This window comes from Choloepus didactylus, chromosome 8 (assembly GCF_015220235.1).
Source record: "Choloepus didactylus isolate mChoDid1 chromosome 8, mChoDid1.pri, whole genome shotgun sequence".
Classification (NCBI taxonomy): domain Eukaryota; kingdom Metazoa; phylum Chordata; class Mammalia; order Pilosa; family Megalonychidae; genus Choloepus; species Choloepus didactylus.
The window spans coordinates 17,656,020-17,682,901 of NC_051314.1; the positions used below are offsets into that span (position 1 = coordinate 17,656,020).

At 37.6% G+C, this 26,882-nt stretch overlaps 1 protein-coding gene across 18 annotated transcripts in view; it reads left to right on the top strand.

Annotated features, from left to right (window-relative positions):
• The window catches only part of RBFOX2 (RNA binding fox-1 homolog 2), a 313,598-nt gene that overhangs the window by 81,156 nt on the left and 205,560 nt on the right, over positions 1 to 26,882 (top strand). For all 18 annotated transcript variants that reach the window (XR_005218211.1, XR_005218212.1, XR_005218217.1 and 15 more), the window contains exon 2: positions 2,081 to 2,131. Coding sequence is in view for 13 of the 18 variants with exons in the window: in XM_037844962.1 (XP_037700890.1) it covers positions 2,081 to 2,131 (51 nt within the window). In the remaining 5 variants the exon portion in view is untranslated. The remainder of the gene's footprint in view (positions 1 to 2,080; positions 2,132 to 26,882) is intronic.

Consider the following 26,882-nt stretch of genomic DNA (forward strand, 5'->3'; position numbering starts at 1 on the left):
ACTTGCTGGTTTTTGTCTAGTATTTTTCACAGAGGTGTTTTTTTTTGCCCTGTCTCACCTAGCCGCCATCTTAGGTTCCCTTTAGGTTGTCTTTTTACTTGCTTTATAGTGTCCGTTGAAGCACAAATGTTTTAATTTTGATGAAGTCCAGTTTATCTATTTTTCTTTTGTTGCTTTTGCTTTTGGTACCATTGAAGAAACCAGTGCCTAATCCAAGGTCATGAAGATTTACTCCTCATGTTTTCTTCTAAGGGTTTTATGGTTTTAGATCTGTGATCCATTTCCAGTTAACATTTGTATAGTATGAGGTGAGGGTTCAACTTCATTCTTTTATATATGGCTATCCAGTTGTCTCAATACTATTTGTTGGAAAGATTATTCTTTCCTTATTGATATGTGTTGGCATCTTTATCAAAAATCACTTGACCTTAACTGTTTGGGTTTTGGTCTCTTGATTCTAATTCATTGATCTGCAGGTCTACCCTTATGCTGGTATCACACTGTCTTGATTACTATAGCTTTGATGTAAGCTTTGAAATGGGGAAGTATGAGTCTTCCAACTTTGTTCATCTCTCTCAATACTGTTTTGGCAGCCGTAATTTTTGAAGACAATCTTCAGTGTGTACGTGTTCTTTCTTTGGTAACACTAGTTTATAAATATTAAAATGACCAAAATAGAGACTTTGGAAAAGAAAAGGAGAACTTGGATTATCTGAATAATTGATGACTGAATCCCTAAATAATTTTTTTATTTAACTTCAGTTATTTATTTATACATTCTTTGGCTGTCCATTATGTATTAGACACCATGCTACATCTCAGGGAAATGATGATGAAGAAGACACAGGTCTCTGCAGTAAGCTTAAGTTGAAAACAGTAAGCTTTCATGTTTCTGAAGAGTGTGTAGGTTATCAGAGACATGAATACAATTGTAGAAGACATGCTATTAGGTGGAAAGATTGCCTTATTGCCATATTTGAAAGCCCTATTACTGAAAATTCTTCTTAACATGTTATTCTACTAGAAGGAAGGAAAGTACAAATGGAAGAGGATAAATATCTTTCAAGTAGCTGTGTTGAGCACTTTGAAAATTACAAAAGCAGCATGTGTTCTCATTTACTCCTTTATGAGTACACCTGTTTCCTCCCATTTAAAAGTTCTCTTAAAGGGCTTTGCTTTATTCATCTTTCTTTCTCCATCAGTCATCTAATAGTCCTTTGAAAATATTAAGTACTCAATATATGTTGACTGAAGGTTGAGTAGATTAAGTAAGCCATAAATGAGTGTTGTTGATGTCGAATGGGTTTGCATAGCTTTTGTTAGGTGTCATTCTTGCCTCCAAGGATCTTGTGGTTCATTGTGAAGGTAAGAAAGTACTCAATATGATATAGCTTTACATAGATAAGATTAACTAGACTCATAAATAGCATGAAAAGTAAACTGCTCAAATAAACTAAATAAATTTTAGCATATATACATGTTAGAAGGAGTCATTTGAGTCCAGTGGATGAGATAAGGTTGTAGGGGAAGTCTTAAACAGAGGTCAAATTTTATCTAGGTTTTAAAGAACTGAAAGAAGGCAGATTGATAGAGGAGAGGAGCTAAGACATTTTCAGGTCAAGAGAGAGCTCTCAACAGGGGTGGTATTGTCTCTTTTCCCATCAGGGGCAATTTGGAAACGTGTGGGAGTTTCTGGTTGTCCTAGTGCTTAAGAGCGCTACTGGCTTTTAATGGTAGGGGCCAGGGATGCCAGGGTCCCGCAGTGTGAAGTTAGGAATTGTTCTGCTCTAAAGCACAGAGGTGCTCTGATTGAGATCTACTGGGGAGGAAACATATGTAGCTGCGTAAGGAAGAAAATAGCATTTATGAATAGTGTTCCTAAGCAAATAATGTTTTTTGTTTGTTTTTGTTTTTACCATTGTAGAGGCTGAACTGAGAGGTATGTAGTTAGGTAGAGTGGAATACAGTAATGGAATATCTTAGAAACTGGGGCAGAAATTTATATTTTATTACTTTGAATGATTTTGATTATTCTTTCCATTTTCTTTCCTCTTATATTTAGATCTTTCTTTTCTTTTAGAACGAGCCTCTGACCCCAGGTTATCATGGATTCCCAGCGCGGGACAGCCAGGTTGGTATCTGCTGTTTATAATCAAATGGTTTGTGTGTGTGTGTGTGTGTTTATCTAAGGAAACTATGATAGCATTTTCTGAAATTATTTATTTTGGAGAGTGATATAGCTTGTTTCAGCAATGAATTTACTTTAAGAGATAGAAATTATATTTCTTAATTCTGAAAGTATTATAATTGCACTGTTGAAATTTTGAATATTGTAGGGGAAGAATCACCCAAGCACAGTCATGATTTTGTTTTTTCTTCTCTATATTATGTAATAATTTCTTAATCTGATTTTTGTGATGCCTCATATTTCTGAATGCTGAACTCATCTCTTTATTCCCTGCCTGCACAGATATTTTGAGTTCTTACAGTTGTCTGCAACAAGAAAATTCCATTCTCCTCCCTGGGGGAATTCAGCCTTGTGGTTTTAATCAGGGAAGGCTTGCAGGAGAGAGGGAAGTTTCTGCTGCCTTTCTCTGGTAGATGGGGGAGGACTGGAAAAAGCCCAGGCCCTATTGTGGGTCAGAGCAGAATTGCTTCCCACAAGACATCCTCTGTGTGATTTAGGCGAGTGCCAAATACCTACCTTGTCTTTTTGCTGTTTCATGCCTTGAGCAGATGAGGCTGAAGCAGAATTAGGATGGAAGAACAGGTAAGGCTATCGCTAGAGAAATGGTGGGGCTCCTTAGAGAAATGGGGTGTTCAAGTCACCTAGTCTCTGAGATTTGCCTTCTTGCTGTTTGGGGATACTGACATTCTTTAGGAGATTTGAAAGGGTGGCCCCTGGAAATGTCTTTGAAAGCCTAACCACTATTCCTTGTAGGGTTGTTTAAAAAAAAAAAAAAGGCCACCAATTTTATACATACAAGCAATATTGTTCACCTGTGAAAAGCAATGAAGTCTGATACACGCAGCAACATGGATGAGCCTTGAAGAAATCATATTGAGTGGAATAAGCCAGGCACAAAAGGACAAATGCAATATGATCTCACTGATATGAAATAATCAGAATAAGCAAATTCGTTGAGTCAGAAACTAGAATACAGTTTACTAGGGGAAGGGGTAGGGTGTAGAGAATGGGAAGTTAATGCTTAGTTGGTACAGAACTTCTTTTTGGGGTGATGGAGAAGTTTTTGTGTTTTTTTTTTCCATTTTTTTTTTTTGTGGAATATATAACATACATAAAAGTGATGACTTTCAAAGTATGATTTAACAAGTAGTTAGCAGATTTCAAAGAGTGATACAGGTTGCATTTCCAGTTTCAGTTATTTCCTTATTGTGAAATGTAACATATATACAGAAAGGTGATAACTGTTGGAAAAGTTTTGGTAATAGATAGTGGTGATGGTAGCACAACATTGTGAATGCAGTTAACACCACCGAATTATGTATGTCGTTAAAAGGGGGAAAGTTTAGATTGTATGTATTTTACTAGAATAAAAATTTTAAAACAGTATAGGACTGTACAACACAAACAATGAACACTAATGTAAACCATGGTATATAGTTAATAGTACAATTGTAATAATACTCTTTCATCAATTGTAACAAAGGTACCACACTATAAATTGTTAAAAATAGGGAAAACTTTGTGGTGAGTGGGGGTATATGGGAACTCTTTATGCTTTTTCTGTATTCATCAAATACAACAAGCAGCTATTCAGTATTTACGTACAACTTCTCTCATTAAAAACACACAGTAATAAAGAAATCTACCATTATTAAGCTTGTCCAAGGTATATGAGTCATCAGTTGAATCAACTGAATCTCATCAAAGCTCTTGAAACTGATCTAAAAAACTAGGGTGGCTCCATAACCAATAGTCATCTATTTAAGGGCCTTCTAATGTTGAAATTATTTGCCCAATTTTCTTGAGCCATTTAAAACACTTTTGGTGCTGGGTTAAGCATCAAACTGGCTGCAGGTAGGAGATGCAGAGAAAGTGTTGTTCTTTCTTATGTTTGTCTCCCAGTGGGATCACCAATCTTTGGAATGTCAGAGTAATGCAGCTATAACTGGAGATTGTCCTTATGAAAGCTTTTGGTGAAAGAAAAAGTCATTTACCCCAAATCTAAAGAGAATATAGAGAAATTTTTTGTCCTGCCCTAGAGCATTTGTAAGCTGTGAAATTTATGCCTTCTAGAGATGGTCTCTATCCCGCCCAGGCATGAGAAAAAATACTGATGTTTAGAGATCTAGTCTCCCGAGGTTCTGATTGAGTAGGTCTGAGATTGGGTTTAACCAGTCAAATATTTAGAAAACTCGACAGTTGTTTCTACTTGCAGCCAATGTTGAGAACTTCAATTCTGTGGGTTGCTTTTAAAGGAGTGACATTTTCTTTCACCTAGCCTGCTCCTTTAACCTAGACTTGAATACAAATGCAAATAATTGGTTATTAATAAAATGTTGCTTATTTTGGATTTAGGAAGGTAAAGCTAATTGACGTAAAGTATGGAAATAGACTTAATTGAGTTTAAAAGAATCTGTAAGGATACTGTATAAAGCTGTTTTCCCTGGGAGATTAAGATCAATAAAGAGCTAAGCAAAAAGAGTTAAGAGGAATTTGTTCAAGCACAAAAAGTAGTCTCTTTGCTTGGTACTACTATATTTTTCTTTTCTTCTGCAGCAAGGACCCACTTCTGTAACCTGCACATTCATTTACTCATATTATCTGCTGTAGGTCTGTATAGAGCCTTTGCTATGATTTTAAGCTGCTAATTTACTTTGAGGCACATTCTGATGGTGACAGGTTTACTTCAGTTTATTTTCTTAGGCTTTATTTTGTTCTCTGGCTAGATCTTTGAATTAGAGATCTTAGAGCAGTGCAAATAGGCAAATATTGAATAGCTGCTTGTTGTATTTGATGAATGCAGAATCCAAATGAGTACTTCTAATTAATGCACCTAACCTTGTGAACTCTCACTTTGTGCTTTGAGATTTGGGAGGCATTTATCAGTGTGAAACACTAGTCACTGAGCAGACTGAGCTGGGCAGAACTGAACTTGTGATCTTTACATCTTCCCAGGGTGGCTTGGCTCAGCAAATCCAGGACTGGGGAGTGGGAGAAGGTGAATTTTAATTGTGTGTCTTTTGTTGCTTTCCTTATTCTTTTGCTGTTCCTTACTAAATTGACTAGATTTTTATCAGCATCTACTGGTGGTTTTAAAAAGGTGAAAGTTACATTCTTAACGATTGTTTCTCAGTACTTTCATCTCATCGATATTTTCTCATCTCAACTTCACAACCACCTTTTGAAGTAGATTAGGCAAATATTATTCCCTTTGAAAAGATAAGGAAAGTGAGGCACACAGAGGTGAAGTGACTTATGCAAGGTAACAATGCAAGTTAGTAGCTGAATAACTGAAATTTATCTCTTGTTTAGTTGAGGGCCCCTTCCTTAATACAGGACATTAGTGACACCCTTTCCTTAATACAGGACATTAGTGACTCACCCAAGAAAAATGTTACTGAGGATTAGTGACTCATTCAAGAAAAATGTGGTCATGTGCATTTGTGCATACTCACTCACATTATTTTGTTTACAATTGGAGGCTTCATAGAACCCTGGAAGCTCAGTTGTAGACCTTGGAGTCCATGACCCTTGGTTAAGGATTATTACAGCTAAGTTCATTAGCACTAAATGGACCAGCATTTTACCATTTTAGCGACTCTTTTCATCGTGCTGTATTATATAAGAACCCAGCAGCATAGTTGAATTAAAAACCTGTGGAGGAGGAGGGGAAAAAAACCACCAGCCAACTTGTAGAGGTTTTGCTGTTTTATGCAAGGTCACCTCATCCTGCTCCCCTGATCAGGTAACAAGCTTTTTGGGATGGTAATACGTTGCTTTTATTAGAGCACTCTGAGTGCTTCACTGTGCTTGCTAATGTGGTCTCTCAGTGGAAGTGGAGGAGACAAACAATGTTCCAGTTTTACAGAAGCGAAAATCAGCTCAGAAAGGCTAAATGTTTTATCTGAAGCTATGCAAGATTTTAGGTTGATGATAAAATGTACTGGTGTAGATTCCTGGCTGATTGTTTCTTTTTTTTTTTTTTTTAATTAAATTCAGTTTTATTGAAATACATTCACACACCATACAGTCATCCATGATATACAATCCACTGTCCACAGTATGATAACATAGTTTTGCGTTCATCACCACAATGTATCTCTGAACATTTTCCTTACATCAGAAAGAACCAGAACAAGAATAAAAAATAAAAGTGAAAAAAGAACACCCAAGTCATCCCCCCATCCCACCCCATTTGTCCTTTAGTTTTTATCCCCATTCCTCCACTCATCCATACACTAGATAAAGGGGGTGTGATCCACAAGGTCTTCACAATCACACTGTCAACCCTTGTAATCTACATTATTATATAATTGTCTTTAGGAGTCCAGACTGCTGGGTTGGAGTTTGGTAGTTTCAGGTATTTACTTCTAGCTATTCCAATTCATTAAAGCCTAAGAGGTGTTATCTATATAGTGCATAAGAATGTCCACCAGAGTGACCTCTCGACTCCATTTGGAATCTCTCAGCCACTGAAACTATTTCGTCTCATTTTGCATCCCCCTTTTGGTCAAGAAGATACTCTCAGTCCCACGATGCCGGGTCCACATTCTTCCCCGGGAGTCATACTCTGCGTTGCCAGGGAGATTTACACCCCTGGAAGTCGGGTCCCATGTAGGGGGGAGGGCAGCGAGTTCACCTGTCGAGATGGCTCAGTTAGAGAGAGAGAGGGCCACATCTGAGCAACAAAGAGGTACTCAGGGGGAGACTCTTAGGTACCATTACATACAACTTTAGACTCTCCTTTGTGGTAATGAGCTTCATAAGGGCAAGTCCCATGCTCGAGGGCTCAGCACATCAAACCGTCCTGGCTGATTGTTTCTTTGTGACTTATAGGTATGTGTGTGTGCATGTGTTACCAAGTATTGATTGAGGTGGGAATATTTTGTGGGTTTGTAATATTTTTTAAATGGGAGAATACTTGTCTGCATCAGCTCTGGAGTTTTCATATTGGAGGAGCTTAGGAACAGTAATCTGATTAGAAGGGGGATGGTTCTGTATAGCAACCTTATTGTTTTTATTAAGATTGTCTATTTGGGATGACTTTCAGAGGGCTCCTTGAAAGTACAGTGGGGCTTATAAGGTTCCATCCCTTGGTGCCGTAACTTTATAACTGCTATAATCAGGGTGACGATATAATTTATCATTCAAGTTGGAACACTTTTGAAAATGAAAAGCAACACAGATTATGCCAAAACAGTCCCAGGTAAACTGGCACTTTGCATTGCCTAACACTTGCCATTCACATTTGAGATGAGGGATAGCACAGATGCTTGATTGGGTTAAGGTGTTGCCTCAGCTATGGAGCTGGAAATATGATAGTAAATATGCTACTAATGTTTGTCAAGTATTTAAATTCCCAAAGCACTTTCATGTATATTCACTTTTGATTTTCATAACAGCTCTACCAGATGGGTTGGGCTTTATTATCCCTATTTTTATACACAAGAAAACTAAGGCACAGAGATTTTTAAATGAATTTCCTGATGTCATTTAGGTGGTAAGTAGCAGAATTGGACTTGAACCTGGGATTTTTAGCCTCTGTGTCTGATATTTCCCTTTTGTGTTCTTCTGTCAGTGTTCTTTGAATGTGGGTGTTCTCTTGTTATTTTGACAAGAAAAGATTTTGAGGAATCTTTGAAAAATGTAGTAGTATGAAAAGTGTTTATATGATCCCAAGGCATATTGAATAATTTACTTCTGTCAGGTTTTCTAAATATCTTGTTTGTTATTAAAGTAGCTTATGGTCCAGAATTATCTTTTGTATTTCAAATATAAAGAAAAAAAATAGTAGCAGGATGTAAATAATGGGATGGCTCTTTTATCTGATTTTCAGAATGCTATGAGTGGCTCCTCAAAACTTTTCTTTCAGTTATCTGAAATTTTGTTGCAAATTTACTGTGTGGATATATGTTCAAGTGATTCACAGAAATGTAGGAAAATCAAAGGAGCTGTTTAATCAACAAATGTGACTTAGACAATTATAGATTTAAATTCTGAGTGGTAATCTTATTTTTTTTCCTTTTTTTTTTTTTCTTAAATTAGAGAACTTATAGGTTTACAGAAAAATCATCCAGAAAGTACAAAGTTCCCATATACCCCTTCCCCTACAGTTTTCCCTATTATTAACACTTTTTATTAGTGTGGTACCATTGTTATAATTGACGAAATAATATTATTATAATTATACTGCTAAATAGAGTAAATGAAGTCCATAGCTTACATTAGTGTTCCTTCTTTGTGTTGCATAGTTCTTTAGTTTTAAAAAATTTTTACTCTGGTAACATACAACCTAAATTTCCCATTTAAACCACTTTCAAGTATATAATTCAGTGGTGTTAATTATTACTTTCACAATGTTGTGCTACCAGCACCACCATTCATTGCCAAAGCTATTCCAGCATTCAAAATAGAAACTCTGTACCAATTTAAGCATTAACTCCCCATTCGCTATCCCGCACCCCAGCCCCTGGTAATTGGTATTCTAGTTTCTGACTATGAATTTGTATATTCTATTTTTACGTGGGATTATACTATATTTGTCCTTTTGTGTCTGGCTCATTTCAGTCAACATGATGTCTTCAAAGTTCATCCTTGTTCATTCCTACTTATGGTTGAATAACATTCTGTTGTACGTATAGATCACATTTTGTTTATTCATTCATCTGTTGATGGACACTTGGGTTGCTTCCATTTTTTGTCAGTTGTGAATAATGCTGCTGTGAACATTGATGTACAAGTATCTGTTCGACTCCCTGCTTTCACTTTTATATATCTAGAAGTGGGATTGGCAGGTCATATGGTAATTCTATACTTAACTTTCTGAGGAAACACCAACCTGTTTTCCACAGCAGTTGCACCATTTTACATACCTACCAACAGTTGATGAGTGTTCCTATTTTTTTTCCACATCCTCTCTAACACTTATTTTCCATTTTTTAAAAAAATAGTAGTCAATCAAGTGGGTGTAAAATGTATCTTGTTGAGGTTTAGATTTGCATTTCCCTAATGGCTAATGATAATGAGCACCTTTTCATGTGCTTATTGGCCATTTGTACATCTTTGGAGAAATGTCTGTTCAGGTCTTTAGGCCATTTTTAAATTGGGTTGTGTGTCTTTTTATTGACTTGTAGTAAGTTCTTTATATATTCTGGATATTAAACCCTTATCAGATATGTGGTTTCCAAATACTTCCTTCCATTCAGGTTGTCTTTTTGCTTTCATGATAAAGTCCTTTGATGCATAAAAATCTTGAATTTTGATTAAGTCCCATTTATCTTTTTTTTTTTTTTTTTTTCTTTTGTTGCTCTTGCTTTTGGTGTAAATTCTAAGAAACCATTGCCTGATACAAGGTCCCAAAGGTGAATCCCTCTGTTTCTTTCTAGGAATTTTATAGTTTTGGTTCTAATGCTTAAGTCTTTGATCCATTTGAGCTAATTTTTATATAGTGTGAGATGTGGGTTATTCTTTTGCATGGATGAAGTTTCAAATTTCCCCAGCACCATTTGTTGGTGGGACTATTCTTTCTCCATTGAGTGCACTTGACATCCTTGTCAAAAATCAGTTGACCACAGATGTGAGGGTTATCTTTCTGAACTCTAAATTGAGTTCCTTTTGTCCATATTCTGTTGTTGTGCCAGTACCATACTGTTTGGATTACTTTGGCTTTGTAGTAAGTTTAAAAATTGGGAAATGTGAATCCTTCAACTTTGTTCATTTTCAAGATTGTTTTGGCTGTTTGAGGCCACTTACCCAATATAAAACTGGCTTTTCTATTTCTGCAAAGAGGGCTGTTGGAATTTTGGCCAGGATTTCGTTGAATCTGTAAGTGGCTTTTGGTAGAACTGACCTCTTAACAATGTTTAGTCTTCCAATCCATGAACATGGAATGTCCTTCAATTTATTTAGATCTTCTCTTACTTATAATTTAGAGGGTAGATTAAAAATGACCTAAGGGTATTTTGAAAAAGTATTTTCTTTCTTCTCAAGAATGTTTTTTTTCCTTTTACTTTTTGTAGCTAGGTCTCCCTTTTATCCCTGGACTTTATTTCAGTACATTCTAGTTCATTTTTACAAATGAACTTTCAGAGGCTTTAGTTATTTTGATTGGGGGCTGTGGACAATAGCAAACTCATTTTTGGTAATACTAATTTGGGTTGATGCCAAAGAAATGATGGTTGCTTCTCTTCCTTTGGGGAGAGTTGGTAGTGTGGAGGACATGGTGAAGGCATTCAAGTTCCAGCTCAGTGCTTTCAGGCTTAAAAAAAGACTGTGATTTCTAGTAAGCAATCCCTTTTATGTCATGATTGAGTCCACACACATATATATATGTATGAATGTAACTTAGAATTAGTCCTACCAAATAAGCTACTCATATTCTATTCACTGTGATATTTTCCATTGTCACCTTTTCCATTATAAAAATTATTGGTTGTGAACCATTAAATTGATTTCCTGTATCCACTAAGTAGAATTACAACTTGCCATTTGAAAAACACCATTCTAATAATTGTTCTTAAAAATGCAGTCTCAGACTCTCTGGGCAACAGCTTTATCATCTGGTGCATTTAATATCAATTCCAGCTAGAACTTAATTGCTGATTGAGAAATTGTATCTTACTCCCCCCAGCTGGGGATTGGATTGAAATGACTGGTTCAGAGTAAAACGTTTGATACCCCTTCTGTATTTCACAATCTGTAATACTTTCCTTTCTGCCCCCCCCCTCTTTTTTTTTCTAAAAATGCTTCAGCTTTGCTTTTAACTCACAGGAAGTTGGAAATCTCTTTCTTTTCTTCCTACTAGGTTGTCTAGCCCCACTTTCTACCTTGTGTAAGGTTTTTTCTTATGGTTGCTTCTCCCTAATTATCTGATGCCAACTTGCCCATTAGTGGTTTAGGTCTTTCTGTGGTGGTGTCCTTACACCCTCTGGTGGATGAAGGGCTAGTAAATGCTGCAGCATCTAGTGTTCTCTTGGCACTTTTCTCAAACCGTGTAATCACTATTGCATTTTAGACACTTCATTCCTCAAATAGTTATAAGCTTTCCCTGTGGGAAAAGGCCATTTTATTTCTTCTGCTCTTTACTGCTATGTATCTATGTAACTTCCTTATTCTGCTATTTCTTAGTTTATCAATTTTAGGCTTTATCCTTTGGCTTCCTACTGTTGAAGATGAGAAATTAACAGTTTTATAGACATTCTGTCCTTCCTGGTAATAACAGCCATTTTTTGCTTAAATCAATATTCATTATTGATTTATGATTATATAATAATTACATTATCACCACTGTGTAACTTTTTTATAGCTAAGGCATAAAATATATGATTACAGTCCCTTTCTTATATACTTTTTTGTTTCCCCTGGAATTTATGTATAATTACTTTATTAAAAGCTCTATTGAGATATAATTTACATACCATAAAATTCATCCATTATAAATGTGCTATTCAAGTTTTAATAAATTTGTAGAGTTGTGCTACCATTACCACAGTCCAGTTTTAGAGCATTTCTAAATTCAGTCTCTTGAATTTGTTTGCTGTCAAACCTGTTCCCACCCCAGCCCTAGGCAATCACTTATTTGCTTACTGACTCTATAAATAATTTTCCTTTTTCTGGACATTTCATATAAATGGAATCATGTGATATAGGTATGTAGTCTTTGGTGTGTGACTTCTTTCACTTAATGTTCTTAAGGTTCATCCATGTTGTAGTATATATCAGTATTTTATTATTTTTAATTGTTGTATAGTATTCCATTGTGTGGATATAGCATGTTTTGCTTATCCACTTAACAGCTGTTGGACATTTGGCTCTTATGAATAATGCTCTTTGAACATTCGTTTACAGGTCTGTGTGGACATATGTTTTAATTTCTCCTGCGTAGATTTCTGGGAGTGGAATTGCTGGGTTTTATGGTGAGCTCATGCTTAACTTTTTAAGAAACTGCCAGCCTTTTCCAAAGCAGCTCTACCATTTTATATTTTCACAAATACTTGGTCTTATCTGTCATTTTGATTGTAGCCGTTCTAGTGGATATGCAGTGTTATCTAATTTTTTGTACATGTGTGTTTTTAAAAAAAATTTTTTATTACAACAGTTGTAGTTTACGGAAACACCATGCAGCAGGTACGGAGTTCCCATATACTTCCCTCTCACACATCCAGTTTTCCCTATTAATATTTTGCATTAGTGTGGTACCTTTGTTACAACTGATGAAACAATATTATTATAATTATATTTTTAACTGTAGTCCATGGTTTACATTATGGTTTACTCTTTGTATTGTACAGTTCTATGTTGTTTTTTTCTAAATTGTGGTTTTAATTTATATTTCCCTAATGATTAAGGAGTGGAGTACCTTTTCATGTGCTTATTTGTCAATCCTATGTCTTCTGTGGTGAAATAGCTACTTAAATCTTTTGCCCGTTTTTAATTTTTGTTGTTTGTCTTCTTATTAAGTTATATGAATTCTTTATATATTCTAGATATAGGTCCTTTATTAGAGTTATAATTTGCAAATATTTTCTCTCAGTTATGAAACTTCACAAGACAAATTCCTCTGCACCCCACCCCCACCCTGACAATAAAACAGAACTGTATTTTCCTCCTTATTTGCTAGGTTTGGATTAAATTCTGCATGACTATCTAATGAAAGATCAGTCCTGGTGATGGCTCCAAGAAGACTGGCAGGTTTACAGTGCCTTTGTGCTTGGCTGACACAGCTTTCTCCATGTCCTTAGTGGCAGACATGTTTGGGCAAGAAAGCTCTTCATGCTGAAAAATTATGCTGCTTTCTGCATGTCCTAAGGGATCAGCCATGTTCATTGGCATGTTTTTTTTCCATCTTACCAAGATAGTGTAGCTTCTGTGGAAGAGCGTTTCATGGAAATTCCTCTGTAGACACACATACCCAACCCACACACCCTGGCTTTAGACTTAAATATCAGCTGTCCCATTATAGGCAATATGACTTTGGACAACTTATTTTCCTTCTCTGAGCCTCAGTTCCTTCATCCATAAAATAGGAATACCTACTCTGCAAGGTTGTTCCAAGCGTTAGAAATAACATTTCTGAATTTTCTGGAATGTTCCTGGCTCAATAAATCATTTTTCTCATTTCTTTAATGGAAAAGAGGCCTTAGAGAAGCTTTACAAGGAAATGATTAATCCTTATACTCTGTGATTTAAGTCTATTTTCTTGTTTTCCTTTTGGTTCTTAGTTATTCACTATGAAATGCATTATATTTACAGATTTGAGGTTTCTAGCTCAGGAAAATAGCTTTGGCATATCTCCAAGAAAAATAGGTCTTTGTGAGAGAAACGAAATCTGTGTAAGTTTATTTACCTAATTCATATGGGTCTTGGTTGTGGCAATAGAAAGAGGGAATCATTTTTGAGGCTTTCATAACTTGAACAGAATCTGGTTCAAACTGAGCCAGGCATTCAAGGCTCTCTTCTCTTTGGTTCCAAAATACTTTTCTAACCTTGTTTCTCATTGTTACCTTATCCACATATGTCTTCTGTTCTGGATTCCTCTGCACAGTCCTTCATAGTCTTAGCATTTAGTCTTAGTGCCTTTGGTTTGAGATGTTTCTCCTTTTTCCAGCAGAATCCTAAGTATCCTTAAAGATCCTTGGTCAGAACTTACCTCCATGAAATCTTTCTTAATTGCCCCTGATCTTTTGAACTTATTTAACATGCTGTTTACACAAGCATTTCCATAATATTGAAGAACTGTTGTGAGACTCTGAGCAAATTGTTTAACTTCTGTAAGGCTAAGTGTTCTCTTCTGTGAGGTGGGGATAATAAGACTTCTACAGGGTGGTTGTAAGGATTATATTTAAAAAGATTTCTTAGGTCAAGAGTGACTTTTTGGTAGGTGTTGTGAAAGTAGGTTCCGATAAGCTCTGCCTTTAACTTTTTATGTAATTTAGGAAGTCTCTTCTCATCTCTGGACTCAAGTTTCAGCTTTTTTTCTTTAAGGTCTCTTTTGGCTCTGATGGGTTTGCTTTTGTGGTTCTTGGGAATGCCATTCTTTATCATGGCATCAAGGGAAAACCGTGGGAGATTTTATCACTTAGCGTCTTCTTTCCTCCTGAGTCCAGCAGGGCTGCTGTGGATCTGTGGAGAGATGAGTGACTTGGGCCAGAAGTATGGAAAATATGACTGACTTTTATTCACATTCTTCTTTTGCACCTGGTTTCTTTGCCAGATCCTGTCTTTCATGCAACAGTTTGACTTCTTCCTTCAGCTTTTGTCTCTTTTGGTTCAGTTTAGGGTTGCTATGGTTGTTGGATTGTCAGAATAGTTTGTCTTCAACTCTCTTGACCCAGTTGCTTATTAAGTATTTTGTAAATGGGATGGATCATAATTTCACTCCTTGCTTTTCAGTAGATTGGCCTAATATATTGTGTATAGGCTGTTGATTTGTATTGTTGTGAGAGGGTTAATGTGTGTCTATCAAAAAGAATTTTCTGACTAAAAAAATATTCTGATTAAAGTTTATTAATTACTATGGCTTTTTCCAAAAGGAAACCATAGAATCTCCTTCAGAAGCAGTCTATAAACTGGGAAATTCATCTGTTTAGAATTGCTTAGGGCAGCCTAAATGGTTAGGCATATTCTTACTATACTGGTTAGTACTGCCAAGCAATAGATGATCTTCTCACAGTCTATCCTGGCTACCATTTTGTGAGTTACTTCTGAGAAGCTTGATATATCTTTTCAACATGTTATTCTCTAACAGACAACCACTAGATGATTTAGAGTGAAATTCACTAGTTAAGTAAAAGGTAAGGCAGAAGGCCTCACAGTTGACAGATAATATAGCCATGCATTTCCGTTATATATGAAATATTTTGATTTTCTTAGTAGCATTAATTGTATATTGTCATCCTGAACTGATTTAGGTTTGATTGGAGAGGCAGGGGACTCTAACACATGACTTAAAATCTTATGTTAGAAATTTTGGTGCCATTAGAAAATAATTTCAGCAGATTCTTTGTAATAATGTATTTAAACAAAAGCACAGCTCTGACTGTCATTAACTCGGCTTAGCTTTTGTCTGCTGAATACTCTTGAGCATGATATTCTATGCCTTCCATGATCTTGCCCCAAACTTTTTCCTTCTGTTCTCTGTCAGGGACCTGTTTCTAGCCACACTGGGGTGGGATGGGGCATTGTAATAGGTTGGAGCAGTGTAGCTTTGGAATTGGGTATGGGTTTGAATTCTAATTTCTTTTCTTGTGGCCTTATGACCTTGGGAAAGTGCCTTAATTTTTTAAACCTTTATTTTCCCATCTCTAAAAATGGGAAGAATGCTTTCTACCTTAGGGTTGCCATGAAGATTAAATAAGATATTTCTCTAGGCTTAAGCACAGAGAATCATGCACAGTCAGCCTTAATAAATAGTAGCTGTAGAACTACATGTTTTTATACATGCTGTTTCTTCCTTCTATATAAAAAATACACAGTATTTTCCATGTTTAAATATTGTCCACCCTTTAAATCCCACTTCATATGATACCTCTTCCATGAAGCCTTGACTGATGCACTTATTTGGGAGCAGACTCTTAATGTCCATGGAGCTCCCAAGACACATACTTTCCACTTTGTAATGGCAGTTTATCTCTGCCTATTATGTTGGAGAACAAGTTTGTAGACCCACATGTAACTGTGAATTCTGTGAGGGTAAGGACTGTATCATATTTCTCAATATTCTTAAATACTTTGCACAGAGTAAGTACCCAGTAAGAATTTAGTAAAGGGATAAATTGAAAAGTAAACTCATCTTCAGCCTTCTTGAAATACAGAGACAGCTCTGTAGGGATTTTGTCCTATGGACAAAGAAAAACCCTTTGGTCAGACATTGTTTAGGTTTTCATTGCTTTTGCCATGTCAGAGCAATATAAAAAATTAATACTTAAGAAGCTAAATATCTGATCTTCAGGAAGAGAGTGCCTCCTACAAGTTTAATGGGTTCTGTCAAGTGGTTATTAAATGTAAATCTGTCATTTTATGGAGACATAGAAGGCCCTTAAAACACTCAGTAAATACCTTTATTGAATTAGTAAGATGCTTCAATAGGGACATGTATCTCCTTTCATTGTTCCTTTTGAGCATTTTTAGCTTAAGCTTTCACAAGCTTTGTGGTATCAGATGGATCATAGATATATCTAAGATAAAGATCCTTCTAGTTCCTCAATTCCATTATTTAGCTACTGGTACAGGAAACTCATACATTAATTCTAGCAAATGTGTCTTAATTTCACAGTAACAACATAGGGTCCCCTTGAAAAGAGATCTAATGTGTCTTGAGCTCTATGTGCCAGGCTCAGTATAAAAGCACTTAGCAAGTATCATTTTATTTAATCCCATTTACAGGTATGGAAACCAAGGTTCTCAAGTAGACTAAGTTAAAATTGCCCTAAGCTGTGTAGCTGTTAATTGGTGAAGCTGGGTTTTAATCGAAATGTGTTTGACATTCCCACTGTGCACGTGTATTTTATGAATTCTTCTTTTTTACTTGAGTGTTTAATTTTTTTCATTTTGCTTACTTGTTTGATTTTTCTTTAGGTAGCAGCAAACATTGTTATTTTCCCATTTACCCTCTCCCCTGCTCTTTGCTAAGGAGATGATAATTCTTTATTACATTTCTGTAGTCCTGTATATATTATATATCACTTTCATATCTGTTCTCAGTTGATCCTGATGAGACCCCAGTGGGATTTGTTTGGAGGGGGGCACGGTTTTAATTTCCATCAGCAGATAAGGAATTAAGATTTACAGTTTGGTGAGAGAGTTTCTAAAGGTTCGCCAGTTTGAATGTATTATGTCCCCCAGAATGCCATTATCTTTGATGTAATCTTGTGTGGGCAGATGTATCAGTGTTGATTAGATTGTAATTCTTTGAGTGTTTCCATGGAGATGCGACCATCCAACTGTGGGTGATAACTCCAGTTGGATAGTTTCCATGGAGGTGTGGCCCTCCCCATTCGTCATGGGCCTTGATGAATTTACTGGAGCACTATATAAGCTCAGACAGAAGGAGCGAGCTTTCTACAGCCAAGAGGGACACTTGGAAGAATGCACAGGAGCTGAGAGAGGAACTGCAGTTTACAGAGACATTTTGGAGATGTCCTTTGAAAGCAGACTTTTGCTCCAGAGAAGCTAAGGGAGGACAAACGCCCCAAGAGCAACTGAGAGTGACATTTTGGAGAGAAGCTGAAGCCTAGAGAGGAATGTCCTGGGAGAAAGCCATTTTGAAACCAGAACTCTGGAGCAGACTCCAGCCACGTGCCTTCCCAGCTAACAGAGGTTTTGCAGACACTATTGGCCATCCTCCAGTGAAGGTACCCGATTGTTGATGTGTTACCTTGGACACTTTATGGCCTTTGGACTGTAACTGTGTAACCCAATAAACCCCCTTCTATAAAAGCCAATCCATTTCTGGTGTTTTGTGTTCCAGCAGCATTAGCAAACTAGAACAGAAGGTGATAAAAGACATAGAACTTGTCTTCTATTTTGGTGAGGTGCAGTGACCCTTGGACTTAAGAAACTGATTAAAATTTTTTAAGCAGCACATTTTCTTTTTCAGACAAATTATGTAGACACATTTCTAAAAAATATAAGAAGAGCAATCCTAGTAGAAAAGGGGTGGGAGGCCTGGAGCCCTGCCCTCTGGGCTTCCTTTTGGCCCTGAGGCCCCTCAATTGACTGGAACACAGTTTGGGGAATGATCAAAGAACTTTGGTGTCAGACAGACCTGGATTCAAATTTTAGTTTAGGCCTGATACTTAACCTCTCTTAGGCTTGGTTCCTCATTTGTAAAATGGGATTGCCGATAAATGTTGACTAAAAAAAATGCCAAGTACCCACCACAATGCCTTCATCTTCTCTGGAGGAGAGTTCAGGGTTGGGCCATATATGTTGGTCACTCACCCTGTGCAGGACTCATGCTATATGGTGTGTAGGGAGCATGACACTGAAGCATTGGCCTCCAGGTGTTTATAACTCAGAATAAAACTTTATTTGTGGGAACTGAAATTTAAATTTCATGTAATTTTGTCATGCCACAAAATATTCTTCTTTTGATTTTTTTTCAAACATTTAAAAATGTAAAAAGCATTCTAAGCTCATGGGATGTATGTAGGCTGTACATAAACTGAGTGATGGGCTGGGTTTGGCCTGTGGACTATAGTTTGCCAACCCCTGGTTTAGATGCTTCTTCTTGAATATAGTTTTTGACCCTGTGAAAGTAATTTAATTAAAAAAAATGATTGCTTTTAAGGAAGTAGTGGTATTAAGAAAGTCTTAAAATTAACAACAGAAAAAGGTGGGATTTCCAACCCCCTTTCAGGAACGTGTTCGTTAGTTTCTTTACCCTCTTAGAAAATGGTTTAAATGGAGTTATCCGGGTCTTGGTAATGACTAAATGAAAAGTTTTCTAGATAAAGAGTGTGTAGTACAGTGGAAGGGCCATGAGTCACAGAGTCAGGGAACTTGACCTTGTCACTGATTGTATACTTTGTTTATGTCAGTTTACCTCTCTGGGCCCTTCAGTTTCCTCATATAAATGAAGAAATAGGATAAGATAGATCTTTTACAGCTCTAAAATGATCTCATTCTCCTTTAACTCTATGGAATGGTGTTAGTAAACAATTTTCATCTTTAGAAACTCTTTAAGTACTGTTCATGTCTTGTTCTGTAATCCTGAAATAGTTAACCTGTTTAATATAAGCTGTAGATACAAACACAAATAGAAGGGTCCAGGAAATCTGGAGGAAGAAAAGGTCTGTCCTGCCTACATATGGGTTTAGGAAAATTTCATAACTGGAAACCTTTCCCCAAGTCTGAGTCACACTAGAAGGACTCTTGGCTCTCTCCTCTAGTGGGGACAGAAAAAAGAGGGAGCAATGGAGGAAGTGGCTGTGTCGGGTTTTGTCAACAGAGGGCACCTAGAGCAAAGCAAGTACTCTGTGCCACACTGGAACCTGCCATTCTCCAGATGAGTTTACCAGACAGGCAGAGAACAACTTGCAGTGGGTTCAGTTTTTCTGTCTCTTGAATTTTGTTCAACTCGTGTCAACATTCTCAGACTTTTCCTCCCATTTTGAAGTTGGACTACTCTAAATGCTGTCCTAGTAATTGTTATTTGCTGACTACCTTAAATGGAAAACCAGTTCCTTCACAGTGTTTTGGGGATGTTGTAAAGTTTGCGCTTTTGTGTGAATATGCAGTATAGGATTCTAATTTAATTCATTATCCAGTGAGCAAGTATTCCTGAAATATTGATCTCAGAGAACACTTAATATCTGTGCAGCATATTGTAAGAAGACTTTGTTTCTATTACCTACAGCAGGTCCTTCAAGTGTGGTCTTGGGACCAGCAGGATCAGCATCACCTGGGAACTCATGCATATTCACTGTTCCCTGCCCCCACCCCAGAGTCAGAAATCCTGGGAATAGGGCCCTGCATTCTCCAGTGATGATGATGTGCACTAGCCACATAGTGAGAGTGGAGGAGTAGAAACGGATATTTACTGAAGATGACGTGTCAGTCACTGCGCCAGGAATTTTATCTTCATTTTGCAGATGAAAGCACCAAGGCTAAAAGGATTAAGTGATTTGCCCAAACGTATACATAGAATAAGTGGCAAAACAGGGATTTGAACCCTTTCTGATTCCAGAGCCATGCTAGTTTCCTGTTAAGGAAATGCTAAGAGGCATTGTTTTATTTAAATTCATTATTTTAAAAAGTCCTCAATTTCTTTCCTTAAGATAAATGTAATATACTTTCAAAGAAAATTTGGAAAATATAGCAGACTAAAAGAATAAGAGAAAAATTGCCTTAATATAATTTAACTTTATCTTAACTTGTTATTTGTTGTGGTCTTCTTTCTATGTAGCTGTGTTTGCATATGCATATATTTTTTAATTCCCTACAAAATGTCATCATATTGTACAAACTTTTGAAATCTGCTTCCAGCCCCCCTTACTCTATTATTTCATGCCATTAGCTATTTCTAAAAAGCATCATTTTTCATTGCTGCCTGGTATTCCAATGTAAGATTGTATCATAATTTTTACTGAAGTGTGTCTTAAGTTGTTTTGATTTCCTGATAAGCTTTTAGGAGGAATAGGATACTGAGTGCTGTGGGTAAACACTTTACCCAGAGTGGCTGAGAGTATTATAATTAAGGTGTTAAATATAGATTATGGATGAGGAGGGAATGTGGAGCTGAGGAAGCAATATCCTAATCATGATGTTTGAGGTTAAAGTGAGTCCAAAAACAGGAGAACAAACTGAAGTAAAAAAACACTAAGTATCAGGAATGAATGGGGAGATCTGTGAGTAAGATGGGTTAGAACAAATAGTTCAGGGAAATGATTATGAATAATTTGAGAGTATCAAGGTTCTCCTTTTATTGCTGACCTGCCCAATGACAGTATCAGAAAAATAGAACATAAAGCTTTCACAGATAATGGTTATTGTTTATTGAATACCCTCCACGTGCCAGGCATCATACTAATCATTTACATACACTTGCCATTTAATTTTTATAACAACTATGTGCATTAGATGCATTAGGTGGTGCCTTTCCCATTTTATAGAGAGAGAAACTGAGATTGAGAGTTGAAATAACTTGTCTAAGTGCGCAGAGCTTTGATTGCAACCCAGATTTGTTGAAACTCCCAAACGTGCTTTTATGGTATCATTTATGTTCATTTCTTTTTCATGTTATGGCAGGTAATTAGCCACTGCTGTAGATGTCCGTGTGTGTATGTATGTATGTATGTGTGTGTTTTTACCCTCTCTGTATGGACACAGGGAAACTAGGTGTGTAAGGAAGGAAATGAAAGTCAAGATAGAGGAGTAGACTAGGACTCAAACAAAGCCAGCATCCAGCCCAGTTGTTATCCTCAGAATGATGCAAGCCTGAGCTGGATACTGAAGCAGAATAGAAGGTATGAATATCAAAGTAAATAGCTGATAATGATTGGAGCAAGGGCAGGCAATTTGGAAACAAGGGATGGCTACAAGAGTCGAATCTCCCTTATTAAATTTCCCATCTGTTGAGGCAATTTTTTTAACAATTTTGTTGAGATAGAATTCACATACTGTGCAGTTCACCCATTTAAATGTGGGCGATTCATTGGCGTTTAGTATGTTCACAGAGTTGTGTAACCACCACCACAATCAATTTTAGAACATTTTCATCATGCCACAGAGAAACCCTGACATCCCTTAGCTTTCACTTCCTAATTCTTTTATTCCCCCCACCTCCTCTATGCAACCACTAATTTACTTTCTGTCTCTGCAGTTTTGCCTATTCTAGGTATTTCATAAGTTGACTCTTATAGTATGTGGTCCTTTGTGACTAGCTTCTTTCACTTAGCATAATGTTTTCAGGCTTCATCCATGTTGTTGTGTTTATCAGTATATCATTTTTTATTGCCAAATAATATTCCATTCTGTGGTTTTTATTTATCCGTTAAGCCATGTTTTTATGTTGGGAAGAGAAAAGTGAGAATGGGACAATAAATATGACTTCTTTCTAATTTAAAATGGGGAGAATGAGAGACCACTGTATAAAACCTATCTGGCCCTCCTGAGGAATTGTAACTAAAGGCACAAGTAAATAGTACAGTTGGTATCTGCTGCTTCCTGGGTAGCAGGGCAGCGGCTCTTCTGACCTGAACATGTGCAGCATTCAGGGGGTTCATTGTGTAAATCTTGTGTCTTGGCCAGCCCATTGCCCCCTACAGTACTTCACATGGAACCAGAGAGGCCTCTGCAGATCTAATCTGGATACATTTCCCTTAGTTACTGCAGCTCTGGGTCCCCAGAGAGTCCTCGCTAAAGAGCTGCCAGTTTGTTCAGTGCTGGCAGTTGCAAGATTTTTTTTGACCATACAGTTTGTCCAGTGAAGGTTGTACTCATCTGTCAGGTCCTGATCCATTGGCCAGAAACGGCAACCATCATTCCTATGTTTTTGGAGTGAATGATGATTCTAAGGCTCCTGCTTGTCCTTCTTAGCTGTAGTGTTTGGAGAGCTCTTTCAGCAAGCAAACAGTAACTTTACTGACAATTGTCTCATTGCTTCCTGTAGCTTTCTTTCCTGGTTTAACATCCAAGGAACAAAGAATCCTGACCTTCATAAAAATGAATGGTCTGGGCCAGGACTCTGCATCCCAAAACCTTTTAGTTTGTACTCTAGAAATGTTGCAGCTGGCCTTTTCTGGCTTTTTCTCCTGTGCCTGAACTTTCAGTCTGGTTTACAGGGTGAATCATAATCACTCATGTTAACTTCCTGGCTCTTCTATGGGAGGTCTGACACTGAAACAAGAACTAAGTTTAGGGAAAATCAACATGGCCCTCCGATCATGAATGTCAGGGCTGGAATTGCTCACATTGCCTATATTCTGCAGATGGGGAAACTGAGTCCCAGAGGGGGTAGATGATTTACACAGGCTTATGGCTCTTGTTAGTGGCAGAGCTGGGCCTGAGATAGATTCCTTCGTTCTTAGTTTAGTACTTTTTTTTCCCCGTAGTATAATGCTCTTTCTGATGGACGTGTAGTTTCATGACCTCGGAGTGGCCTAGCCCGACTCCACCCCATCAGCAGTGCTGTCTTTAAGGTGTGTGGTATGAGAGCTTGACGGATTGGGATGATGATGATGATGATGAAAATTTGTTAAGAGGGGAGAAGAGCAAGAGCTTGGATGCCACTGACCAATAGAACCCAACACATTCTGGCCTTCCTTCCAGTGTACTATTTCTAGTGAGTATATGTGTTTTTGGTTACATGATTGTAATTCTTTGAGGGCCCTGTGTCTTTGCTAATAAATATATATGCTGCTGTGTTAACCCAGTAAGCAGTCATCTTAGAGTACCTTCCTGAAAAGTTTGGCCATGGCTCCCAACTCCATGCTGGGTATAATTTTTGCCTGGTGTAATGGGAGGAAAAAAGACTTTTCTCCCTCCTCACTCTGAGTGTCTAGAACCCCCTAGTGTGTCTCTCTTTCTAGTATTCCCCTACCCTGTGACCCTAATAAATCTGTTTATTCAACATCAGTCTCACTACTGGGACTAGATTTAAAAGCATCTCCTTCACAGTAGAATAAATAAGCTGAGTTGTGGTTCCATACTGAGACCCCCTTTGATACTTTCCTTCTCCTTTGTTGCTTCCTTTTCATCATCTCTTCTCCCACTAAGGTGTGACCTTCTTTAAAGGTAGAGATTGGGTGTTGTATTCTTCTCGGGCACTTAGCATGGGGCTCAAAGATAATCATTAAATAGCAATCTTTGTCATTCTTGTGCTTTTTACCATCCTAAGTTGGCATGGGTAAGGTGCCAGTAGTCAGCTGACAGTGCTGTTACTTTATATGAGTTGTTTATAGTCCTCAACACTGATTTATAGTAATAACTGTTACATACTGAATGCTTACTGTGCCTCAAGAACAATGCTAAGTAAACACATACATACTCACCCTCAACTCCTCATTATTATTTACAGCCTTCCCTATATGATAGATGGTAGAAGTCGTGTTTTACAGGTGACGAAACTGAGCTTTAGAGAGGTGTAGGTAACAAGCTCAGAAGTTGTGGAACAGGTATTTAAACTGAGGCCTGTCTGGCATGGAAGCCTATGTTTTTATCCATGCCAAACCTCCTTGATCAGTTAATTTACTGAACATTCCTGTGTAAGAGCTGAGTCACTTATGTTCCCTGAGATTTATAAATGAGCCATCTTTGTTAGCAAAGGGCATTAGTAGCCCTTTTATTAGTGGTAGTTTAGATTAAATTTGGTTTGGGGATTTCAGAGCTGAGACAAAGGGGAGTTTAAGGAGCCTTTGCTTCTGACTTCCTGAAGCTGATTTGCTTTTGGCTCAGCGTTGAAGAATCTTTGCTCTTGGAGTCCAGATTGGTTTTGGGTCATTCCTACTCTATACAGTTCCTGAGGGATGGTTCTGCCCAGCAATTCCAGATTGTTTAGGAGATGATACAGTTTAGTCCTGGCCCCTGAGGCCCCTACAAGTTGAGCTCAAGTTGATTCCAGTACTGACTTGGTTATAGTTATTCAGTAGGAGGCTCTCTCTTCGGTTTTACTTCAGCTCTTGACCCCTGACGGTAAATTTAAATGATTAAGGCTTTTAATTTATTTGTGGCTGTGCATTAGAACAAAGGAGTCCTTGAAGTGCATAGGGGGAGAGGGGCTGCTGCTTTAATTCTCTGCTTGGAAATGAAACATTTTGTTTATATATTGCTCTCTTTGGAATAGGAGAGAGAAACCTCTGAGGAAAAAGAGTTGTTGAGGGTAATATGATTTTTTTAATGCAATTTTATTGAGATGAATTCTCAGACCATACAGACCTTCAGAAGTATACAATCACTGGCTCCCAGTAGCATCATCTCCATGATCAATTTTAGAACATTTTCATTACTCCAGAAAACAAATAAAAAGAAAAAAGAAAACCCCCCAAAAACCCTTGTCTCCCCTTATTACTGACCCTTAGTATTGGTGTGTACATTTGTGACTGTTGATGAAAGAATATTAAATATTACTGTTAACTTAGTCCATAGTTGGCAATAGGTGCATTTTCCCCATATACTCCTCTATTATTAACTCCTTGTAATAGTATTATACATTTGTTTAGTTCGTGAAAGAGCTTTTTAATATTTGTACAGTTAATCATGGACATTGTCCACCACAAGATTTACTGTGTTGTGCATTCCCGTGTTTTAATCTTGAGGGTAATATGATTTTGAGGAGATAGACCCTTCCTACATTCTCCCTTGGGGCAAGAATGTAGCTAGAATTGAAGGGCATTGCAGTCAACTAATCCAGTTAAGGGGCCTGGTCCTGTGTGAATGATTTGGACAGACTTCCCAATGGTTTGGTAGGGTACTGGGTTTCTTTCTCCTCAAGCCCTCCCTTCTCCCTGCTCTGCACATGTGTGCTAACATAATTGCTGAGAGGTTGCATTTTGGAATAAGATAACTTTTTTTTAAAGGGAAAAGGCTTCTCTTAAAGAGGATGGAGAAAAATTCAGAGAAGGGAATGTGATTGGGTAGTCCCATCATCTTTTTGAAGTGTCAGAATGTGAGAAAAATGGTAGCAAGAAGCTGACAGGCTCCTTCCTCTCTAATGGCAGGGGGAGAGGTGGGATGGTGGTGGTGTCTGTTTCAAGCAGGAGCACTGGATACTAATTTTGTGTTAGAGAATATTAAACTGCCTTTTTGCAAGAATTTGTCCAGATTGTATTACTAAGAATCTGGCCATTGAAGAACAAGGGCTGTCTTCTTGCTGAAGGTCAGAGGTTACAAGCTTCCAAGTTTGGTGGTGTTCAGAAATACCTTACAGATTTAGTTGAAAACCTGAGCAGATGTTCCTGCTGTTGATTACCCCCAGGGATCGGGTGGTATTCTTCTCCCTTTTCTTCTTCTCCACCCCTTTGAAAATCAACCAATCACACAGAGGAATGGATCTCAGTGTTTCTCTGGCCTCCACCCATTAGGAGACAGGGGATGGACTACAGCTCTCCTGAGCCGTAGCTGAGGCTGAATATTTAACTCTTGGGTGTCTGGAATGCAGGGAGTGGCTGCCATTGCAGCTGGCTTGCGCTCTTGTTTGCATTGCTTCTCTGAGCTCATACAATGTTAGACTGTGCTTGCTTGTGATTTCCAACGGAATGTTGTTAATGAGGCAAGGTGCAATGCACTGAGCTGGACAAAACTCTGGTTTTAAGTCTTAATTCTGCCAACAACCAGCGTTGTAACCTTGGGAAAGTTAGTTTCCCAACTTAGACTTGCTTCCTTTTATGCAATATGAGGGGGAAAGAAAAGGGAGAGAATGAACATTTATGGTGTATCTATATATGCCAGCCACCAGCATTTTATGTATGGCTTGCCTGAGGTTTGGGGAATGGCAGTTAATGTGTATTGAGAGCCTCTTCTGAAGCAGTTGCTTTTTATTTATTACCTCATTAAATTCTCACAGCTCTGCAGGGCACATACTATTCACCCAATTTTATATATGAGAAAAGTGAAGACTGGACAGGCTGTCCGACTTGCCCAAGGTCACATAGCTAGTAAGGCCCATTTGGCTTTAATGCCTGGCTTGCTTCCATTCCACCAGACTGTTTAGAAAAGCCCTGAACGTCCATGCAGCATTTTTACTCTAATACTCTGATAAAACTTTAACTCCTTAAAAGCTTGTAGTCCTGCCCTTTAGAAAGATCAAATATCACTGTCCCTTTCACAGCGCTGCTACTAGAGCAGGTGAATGACTAATGTAGACATTCCAACCATTTTATGAAAGCAGCAAAAGAAGATGGTGAAGCAATCAATTTTCTCCTTCCTTCAGGGAAAAGTGCTCATCCTTTATTGCAATACCCTCTCCCCATCATTCATATGCAGATATTTTCTTTTCTCTTTGCCTTGTGTTTGTGATTTTCAGTTAAGAATCCCTGGTTGAAGGGAGGGGTGGAATTTTGAGAGGCTTTGGGTTTACTCCTATGTAGAATCCGTGATGATACCATATATTTCCTGTTAGAAGCTCCCCTTTTAGGTAAAATATTTTTTAAGAGCTTTGTTTTTTACTATAGCCTCTTATAAATTATCCTAGCTCTCTGATTTAATAGGGACACTTGCCCAGTGGAACACTGTGTTTCTTCTCCTGCAGATTTTACAT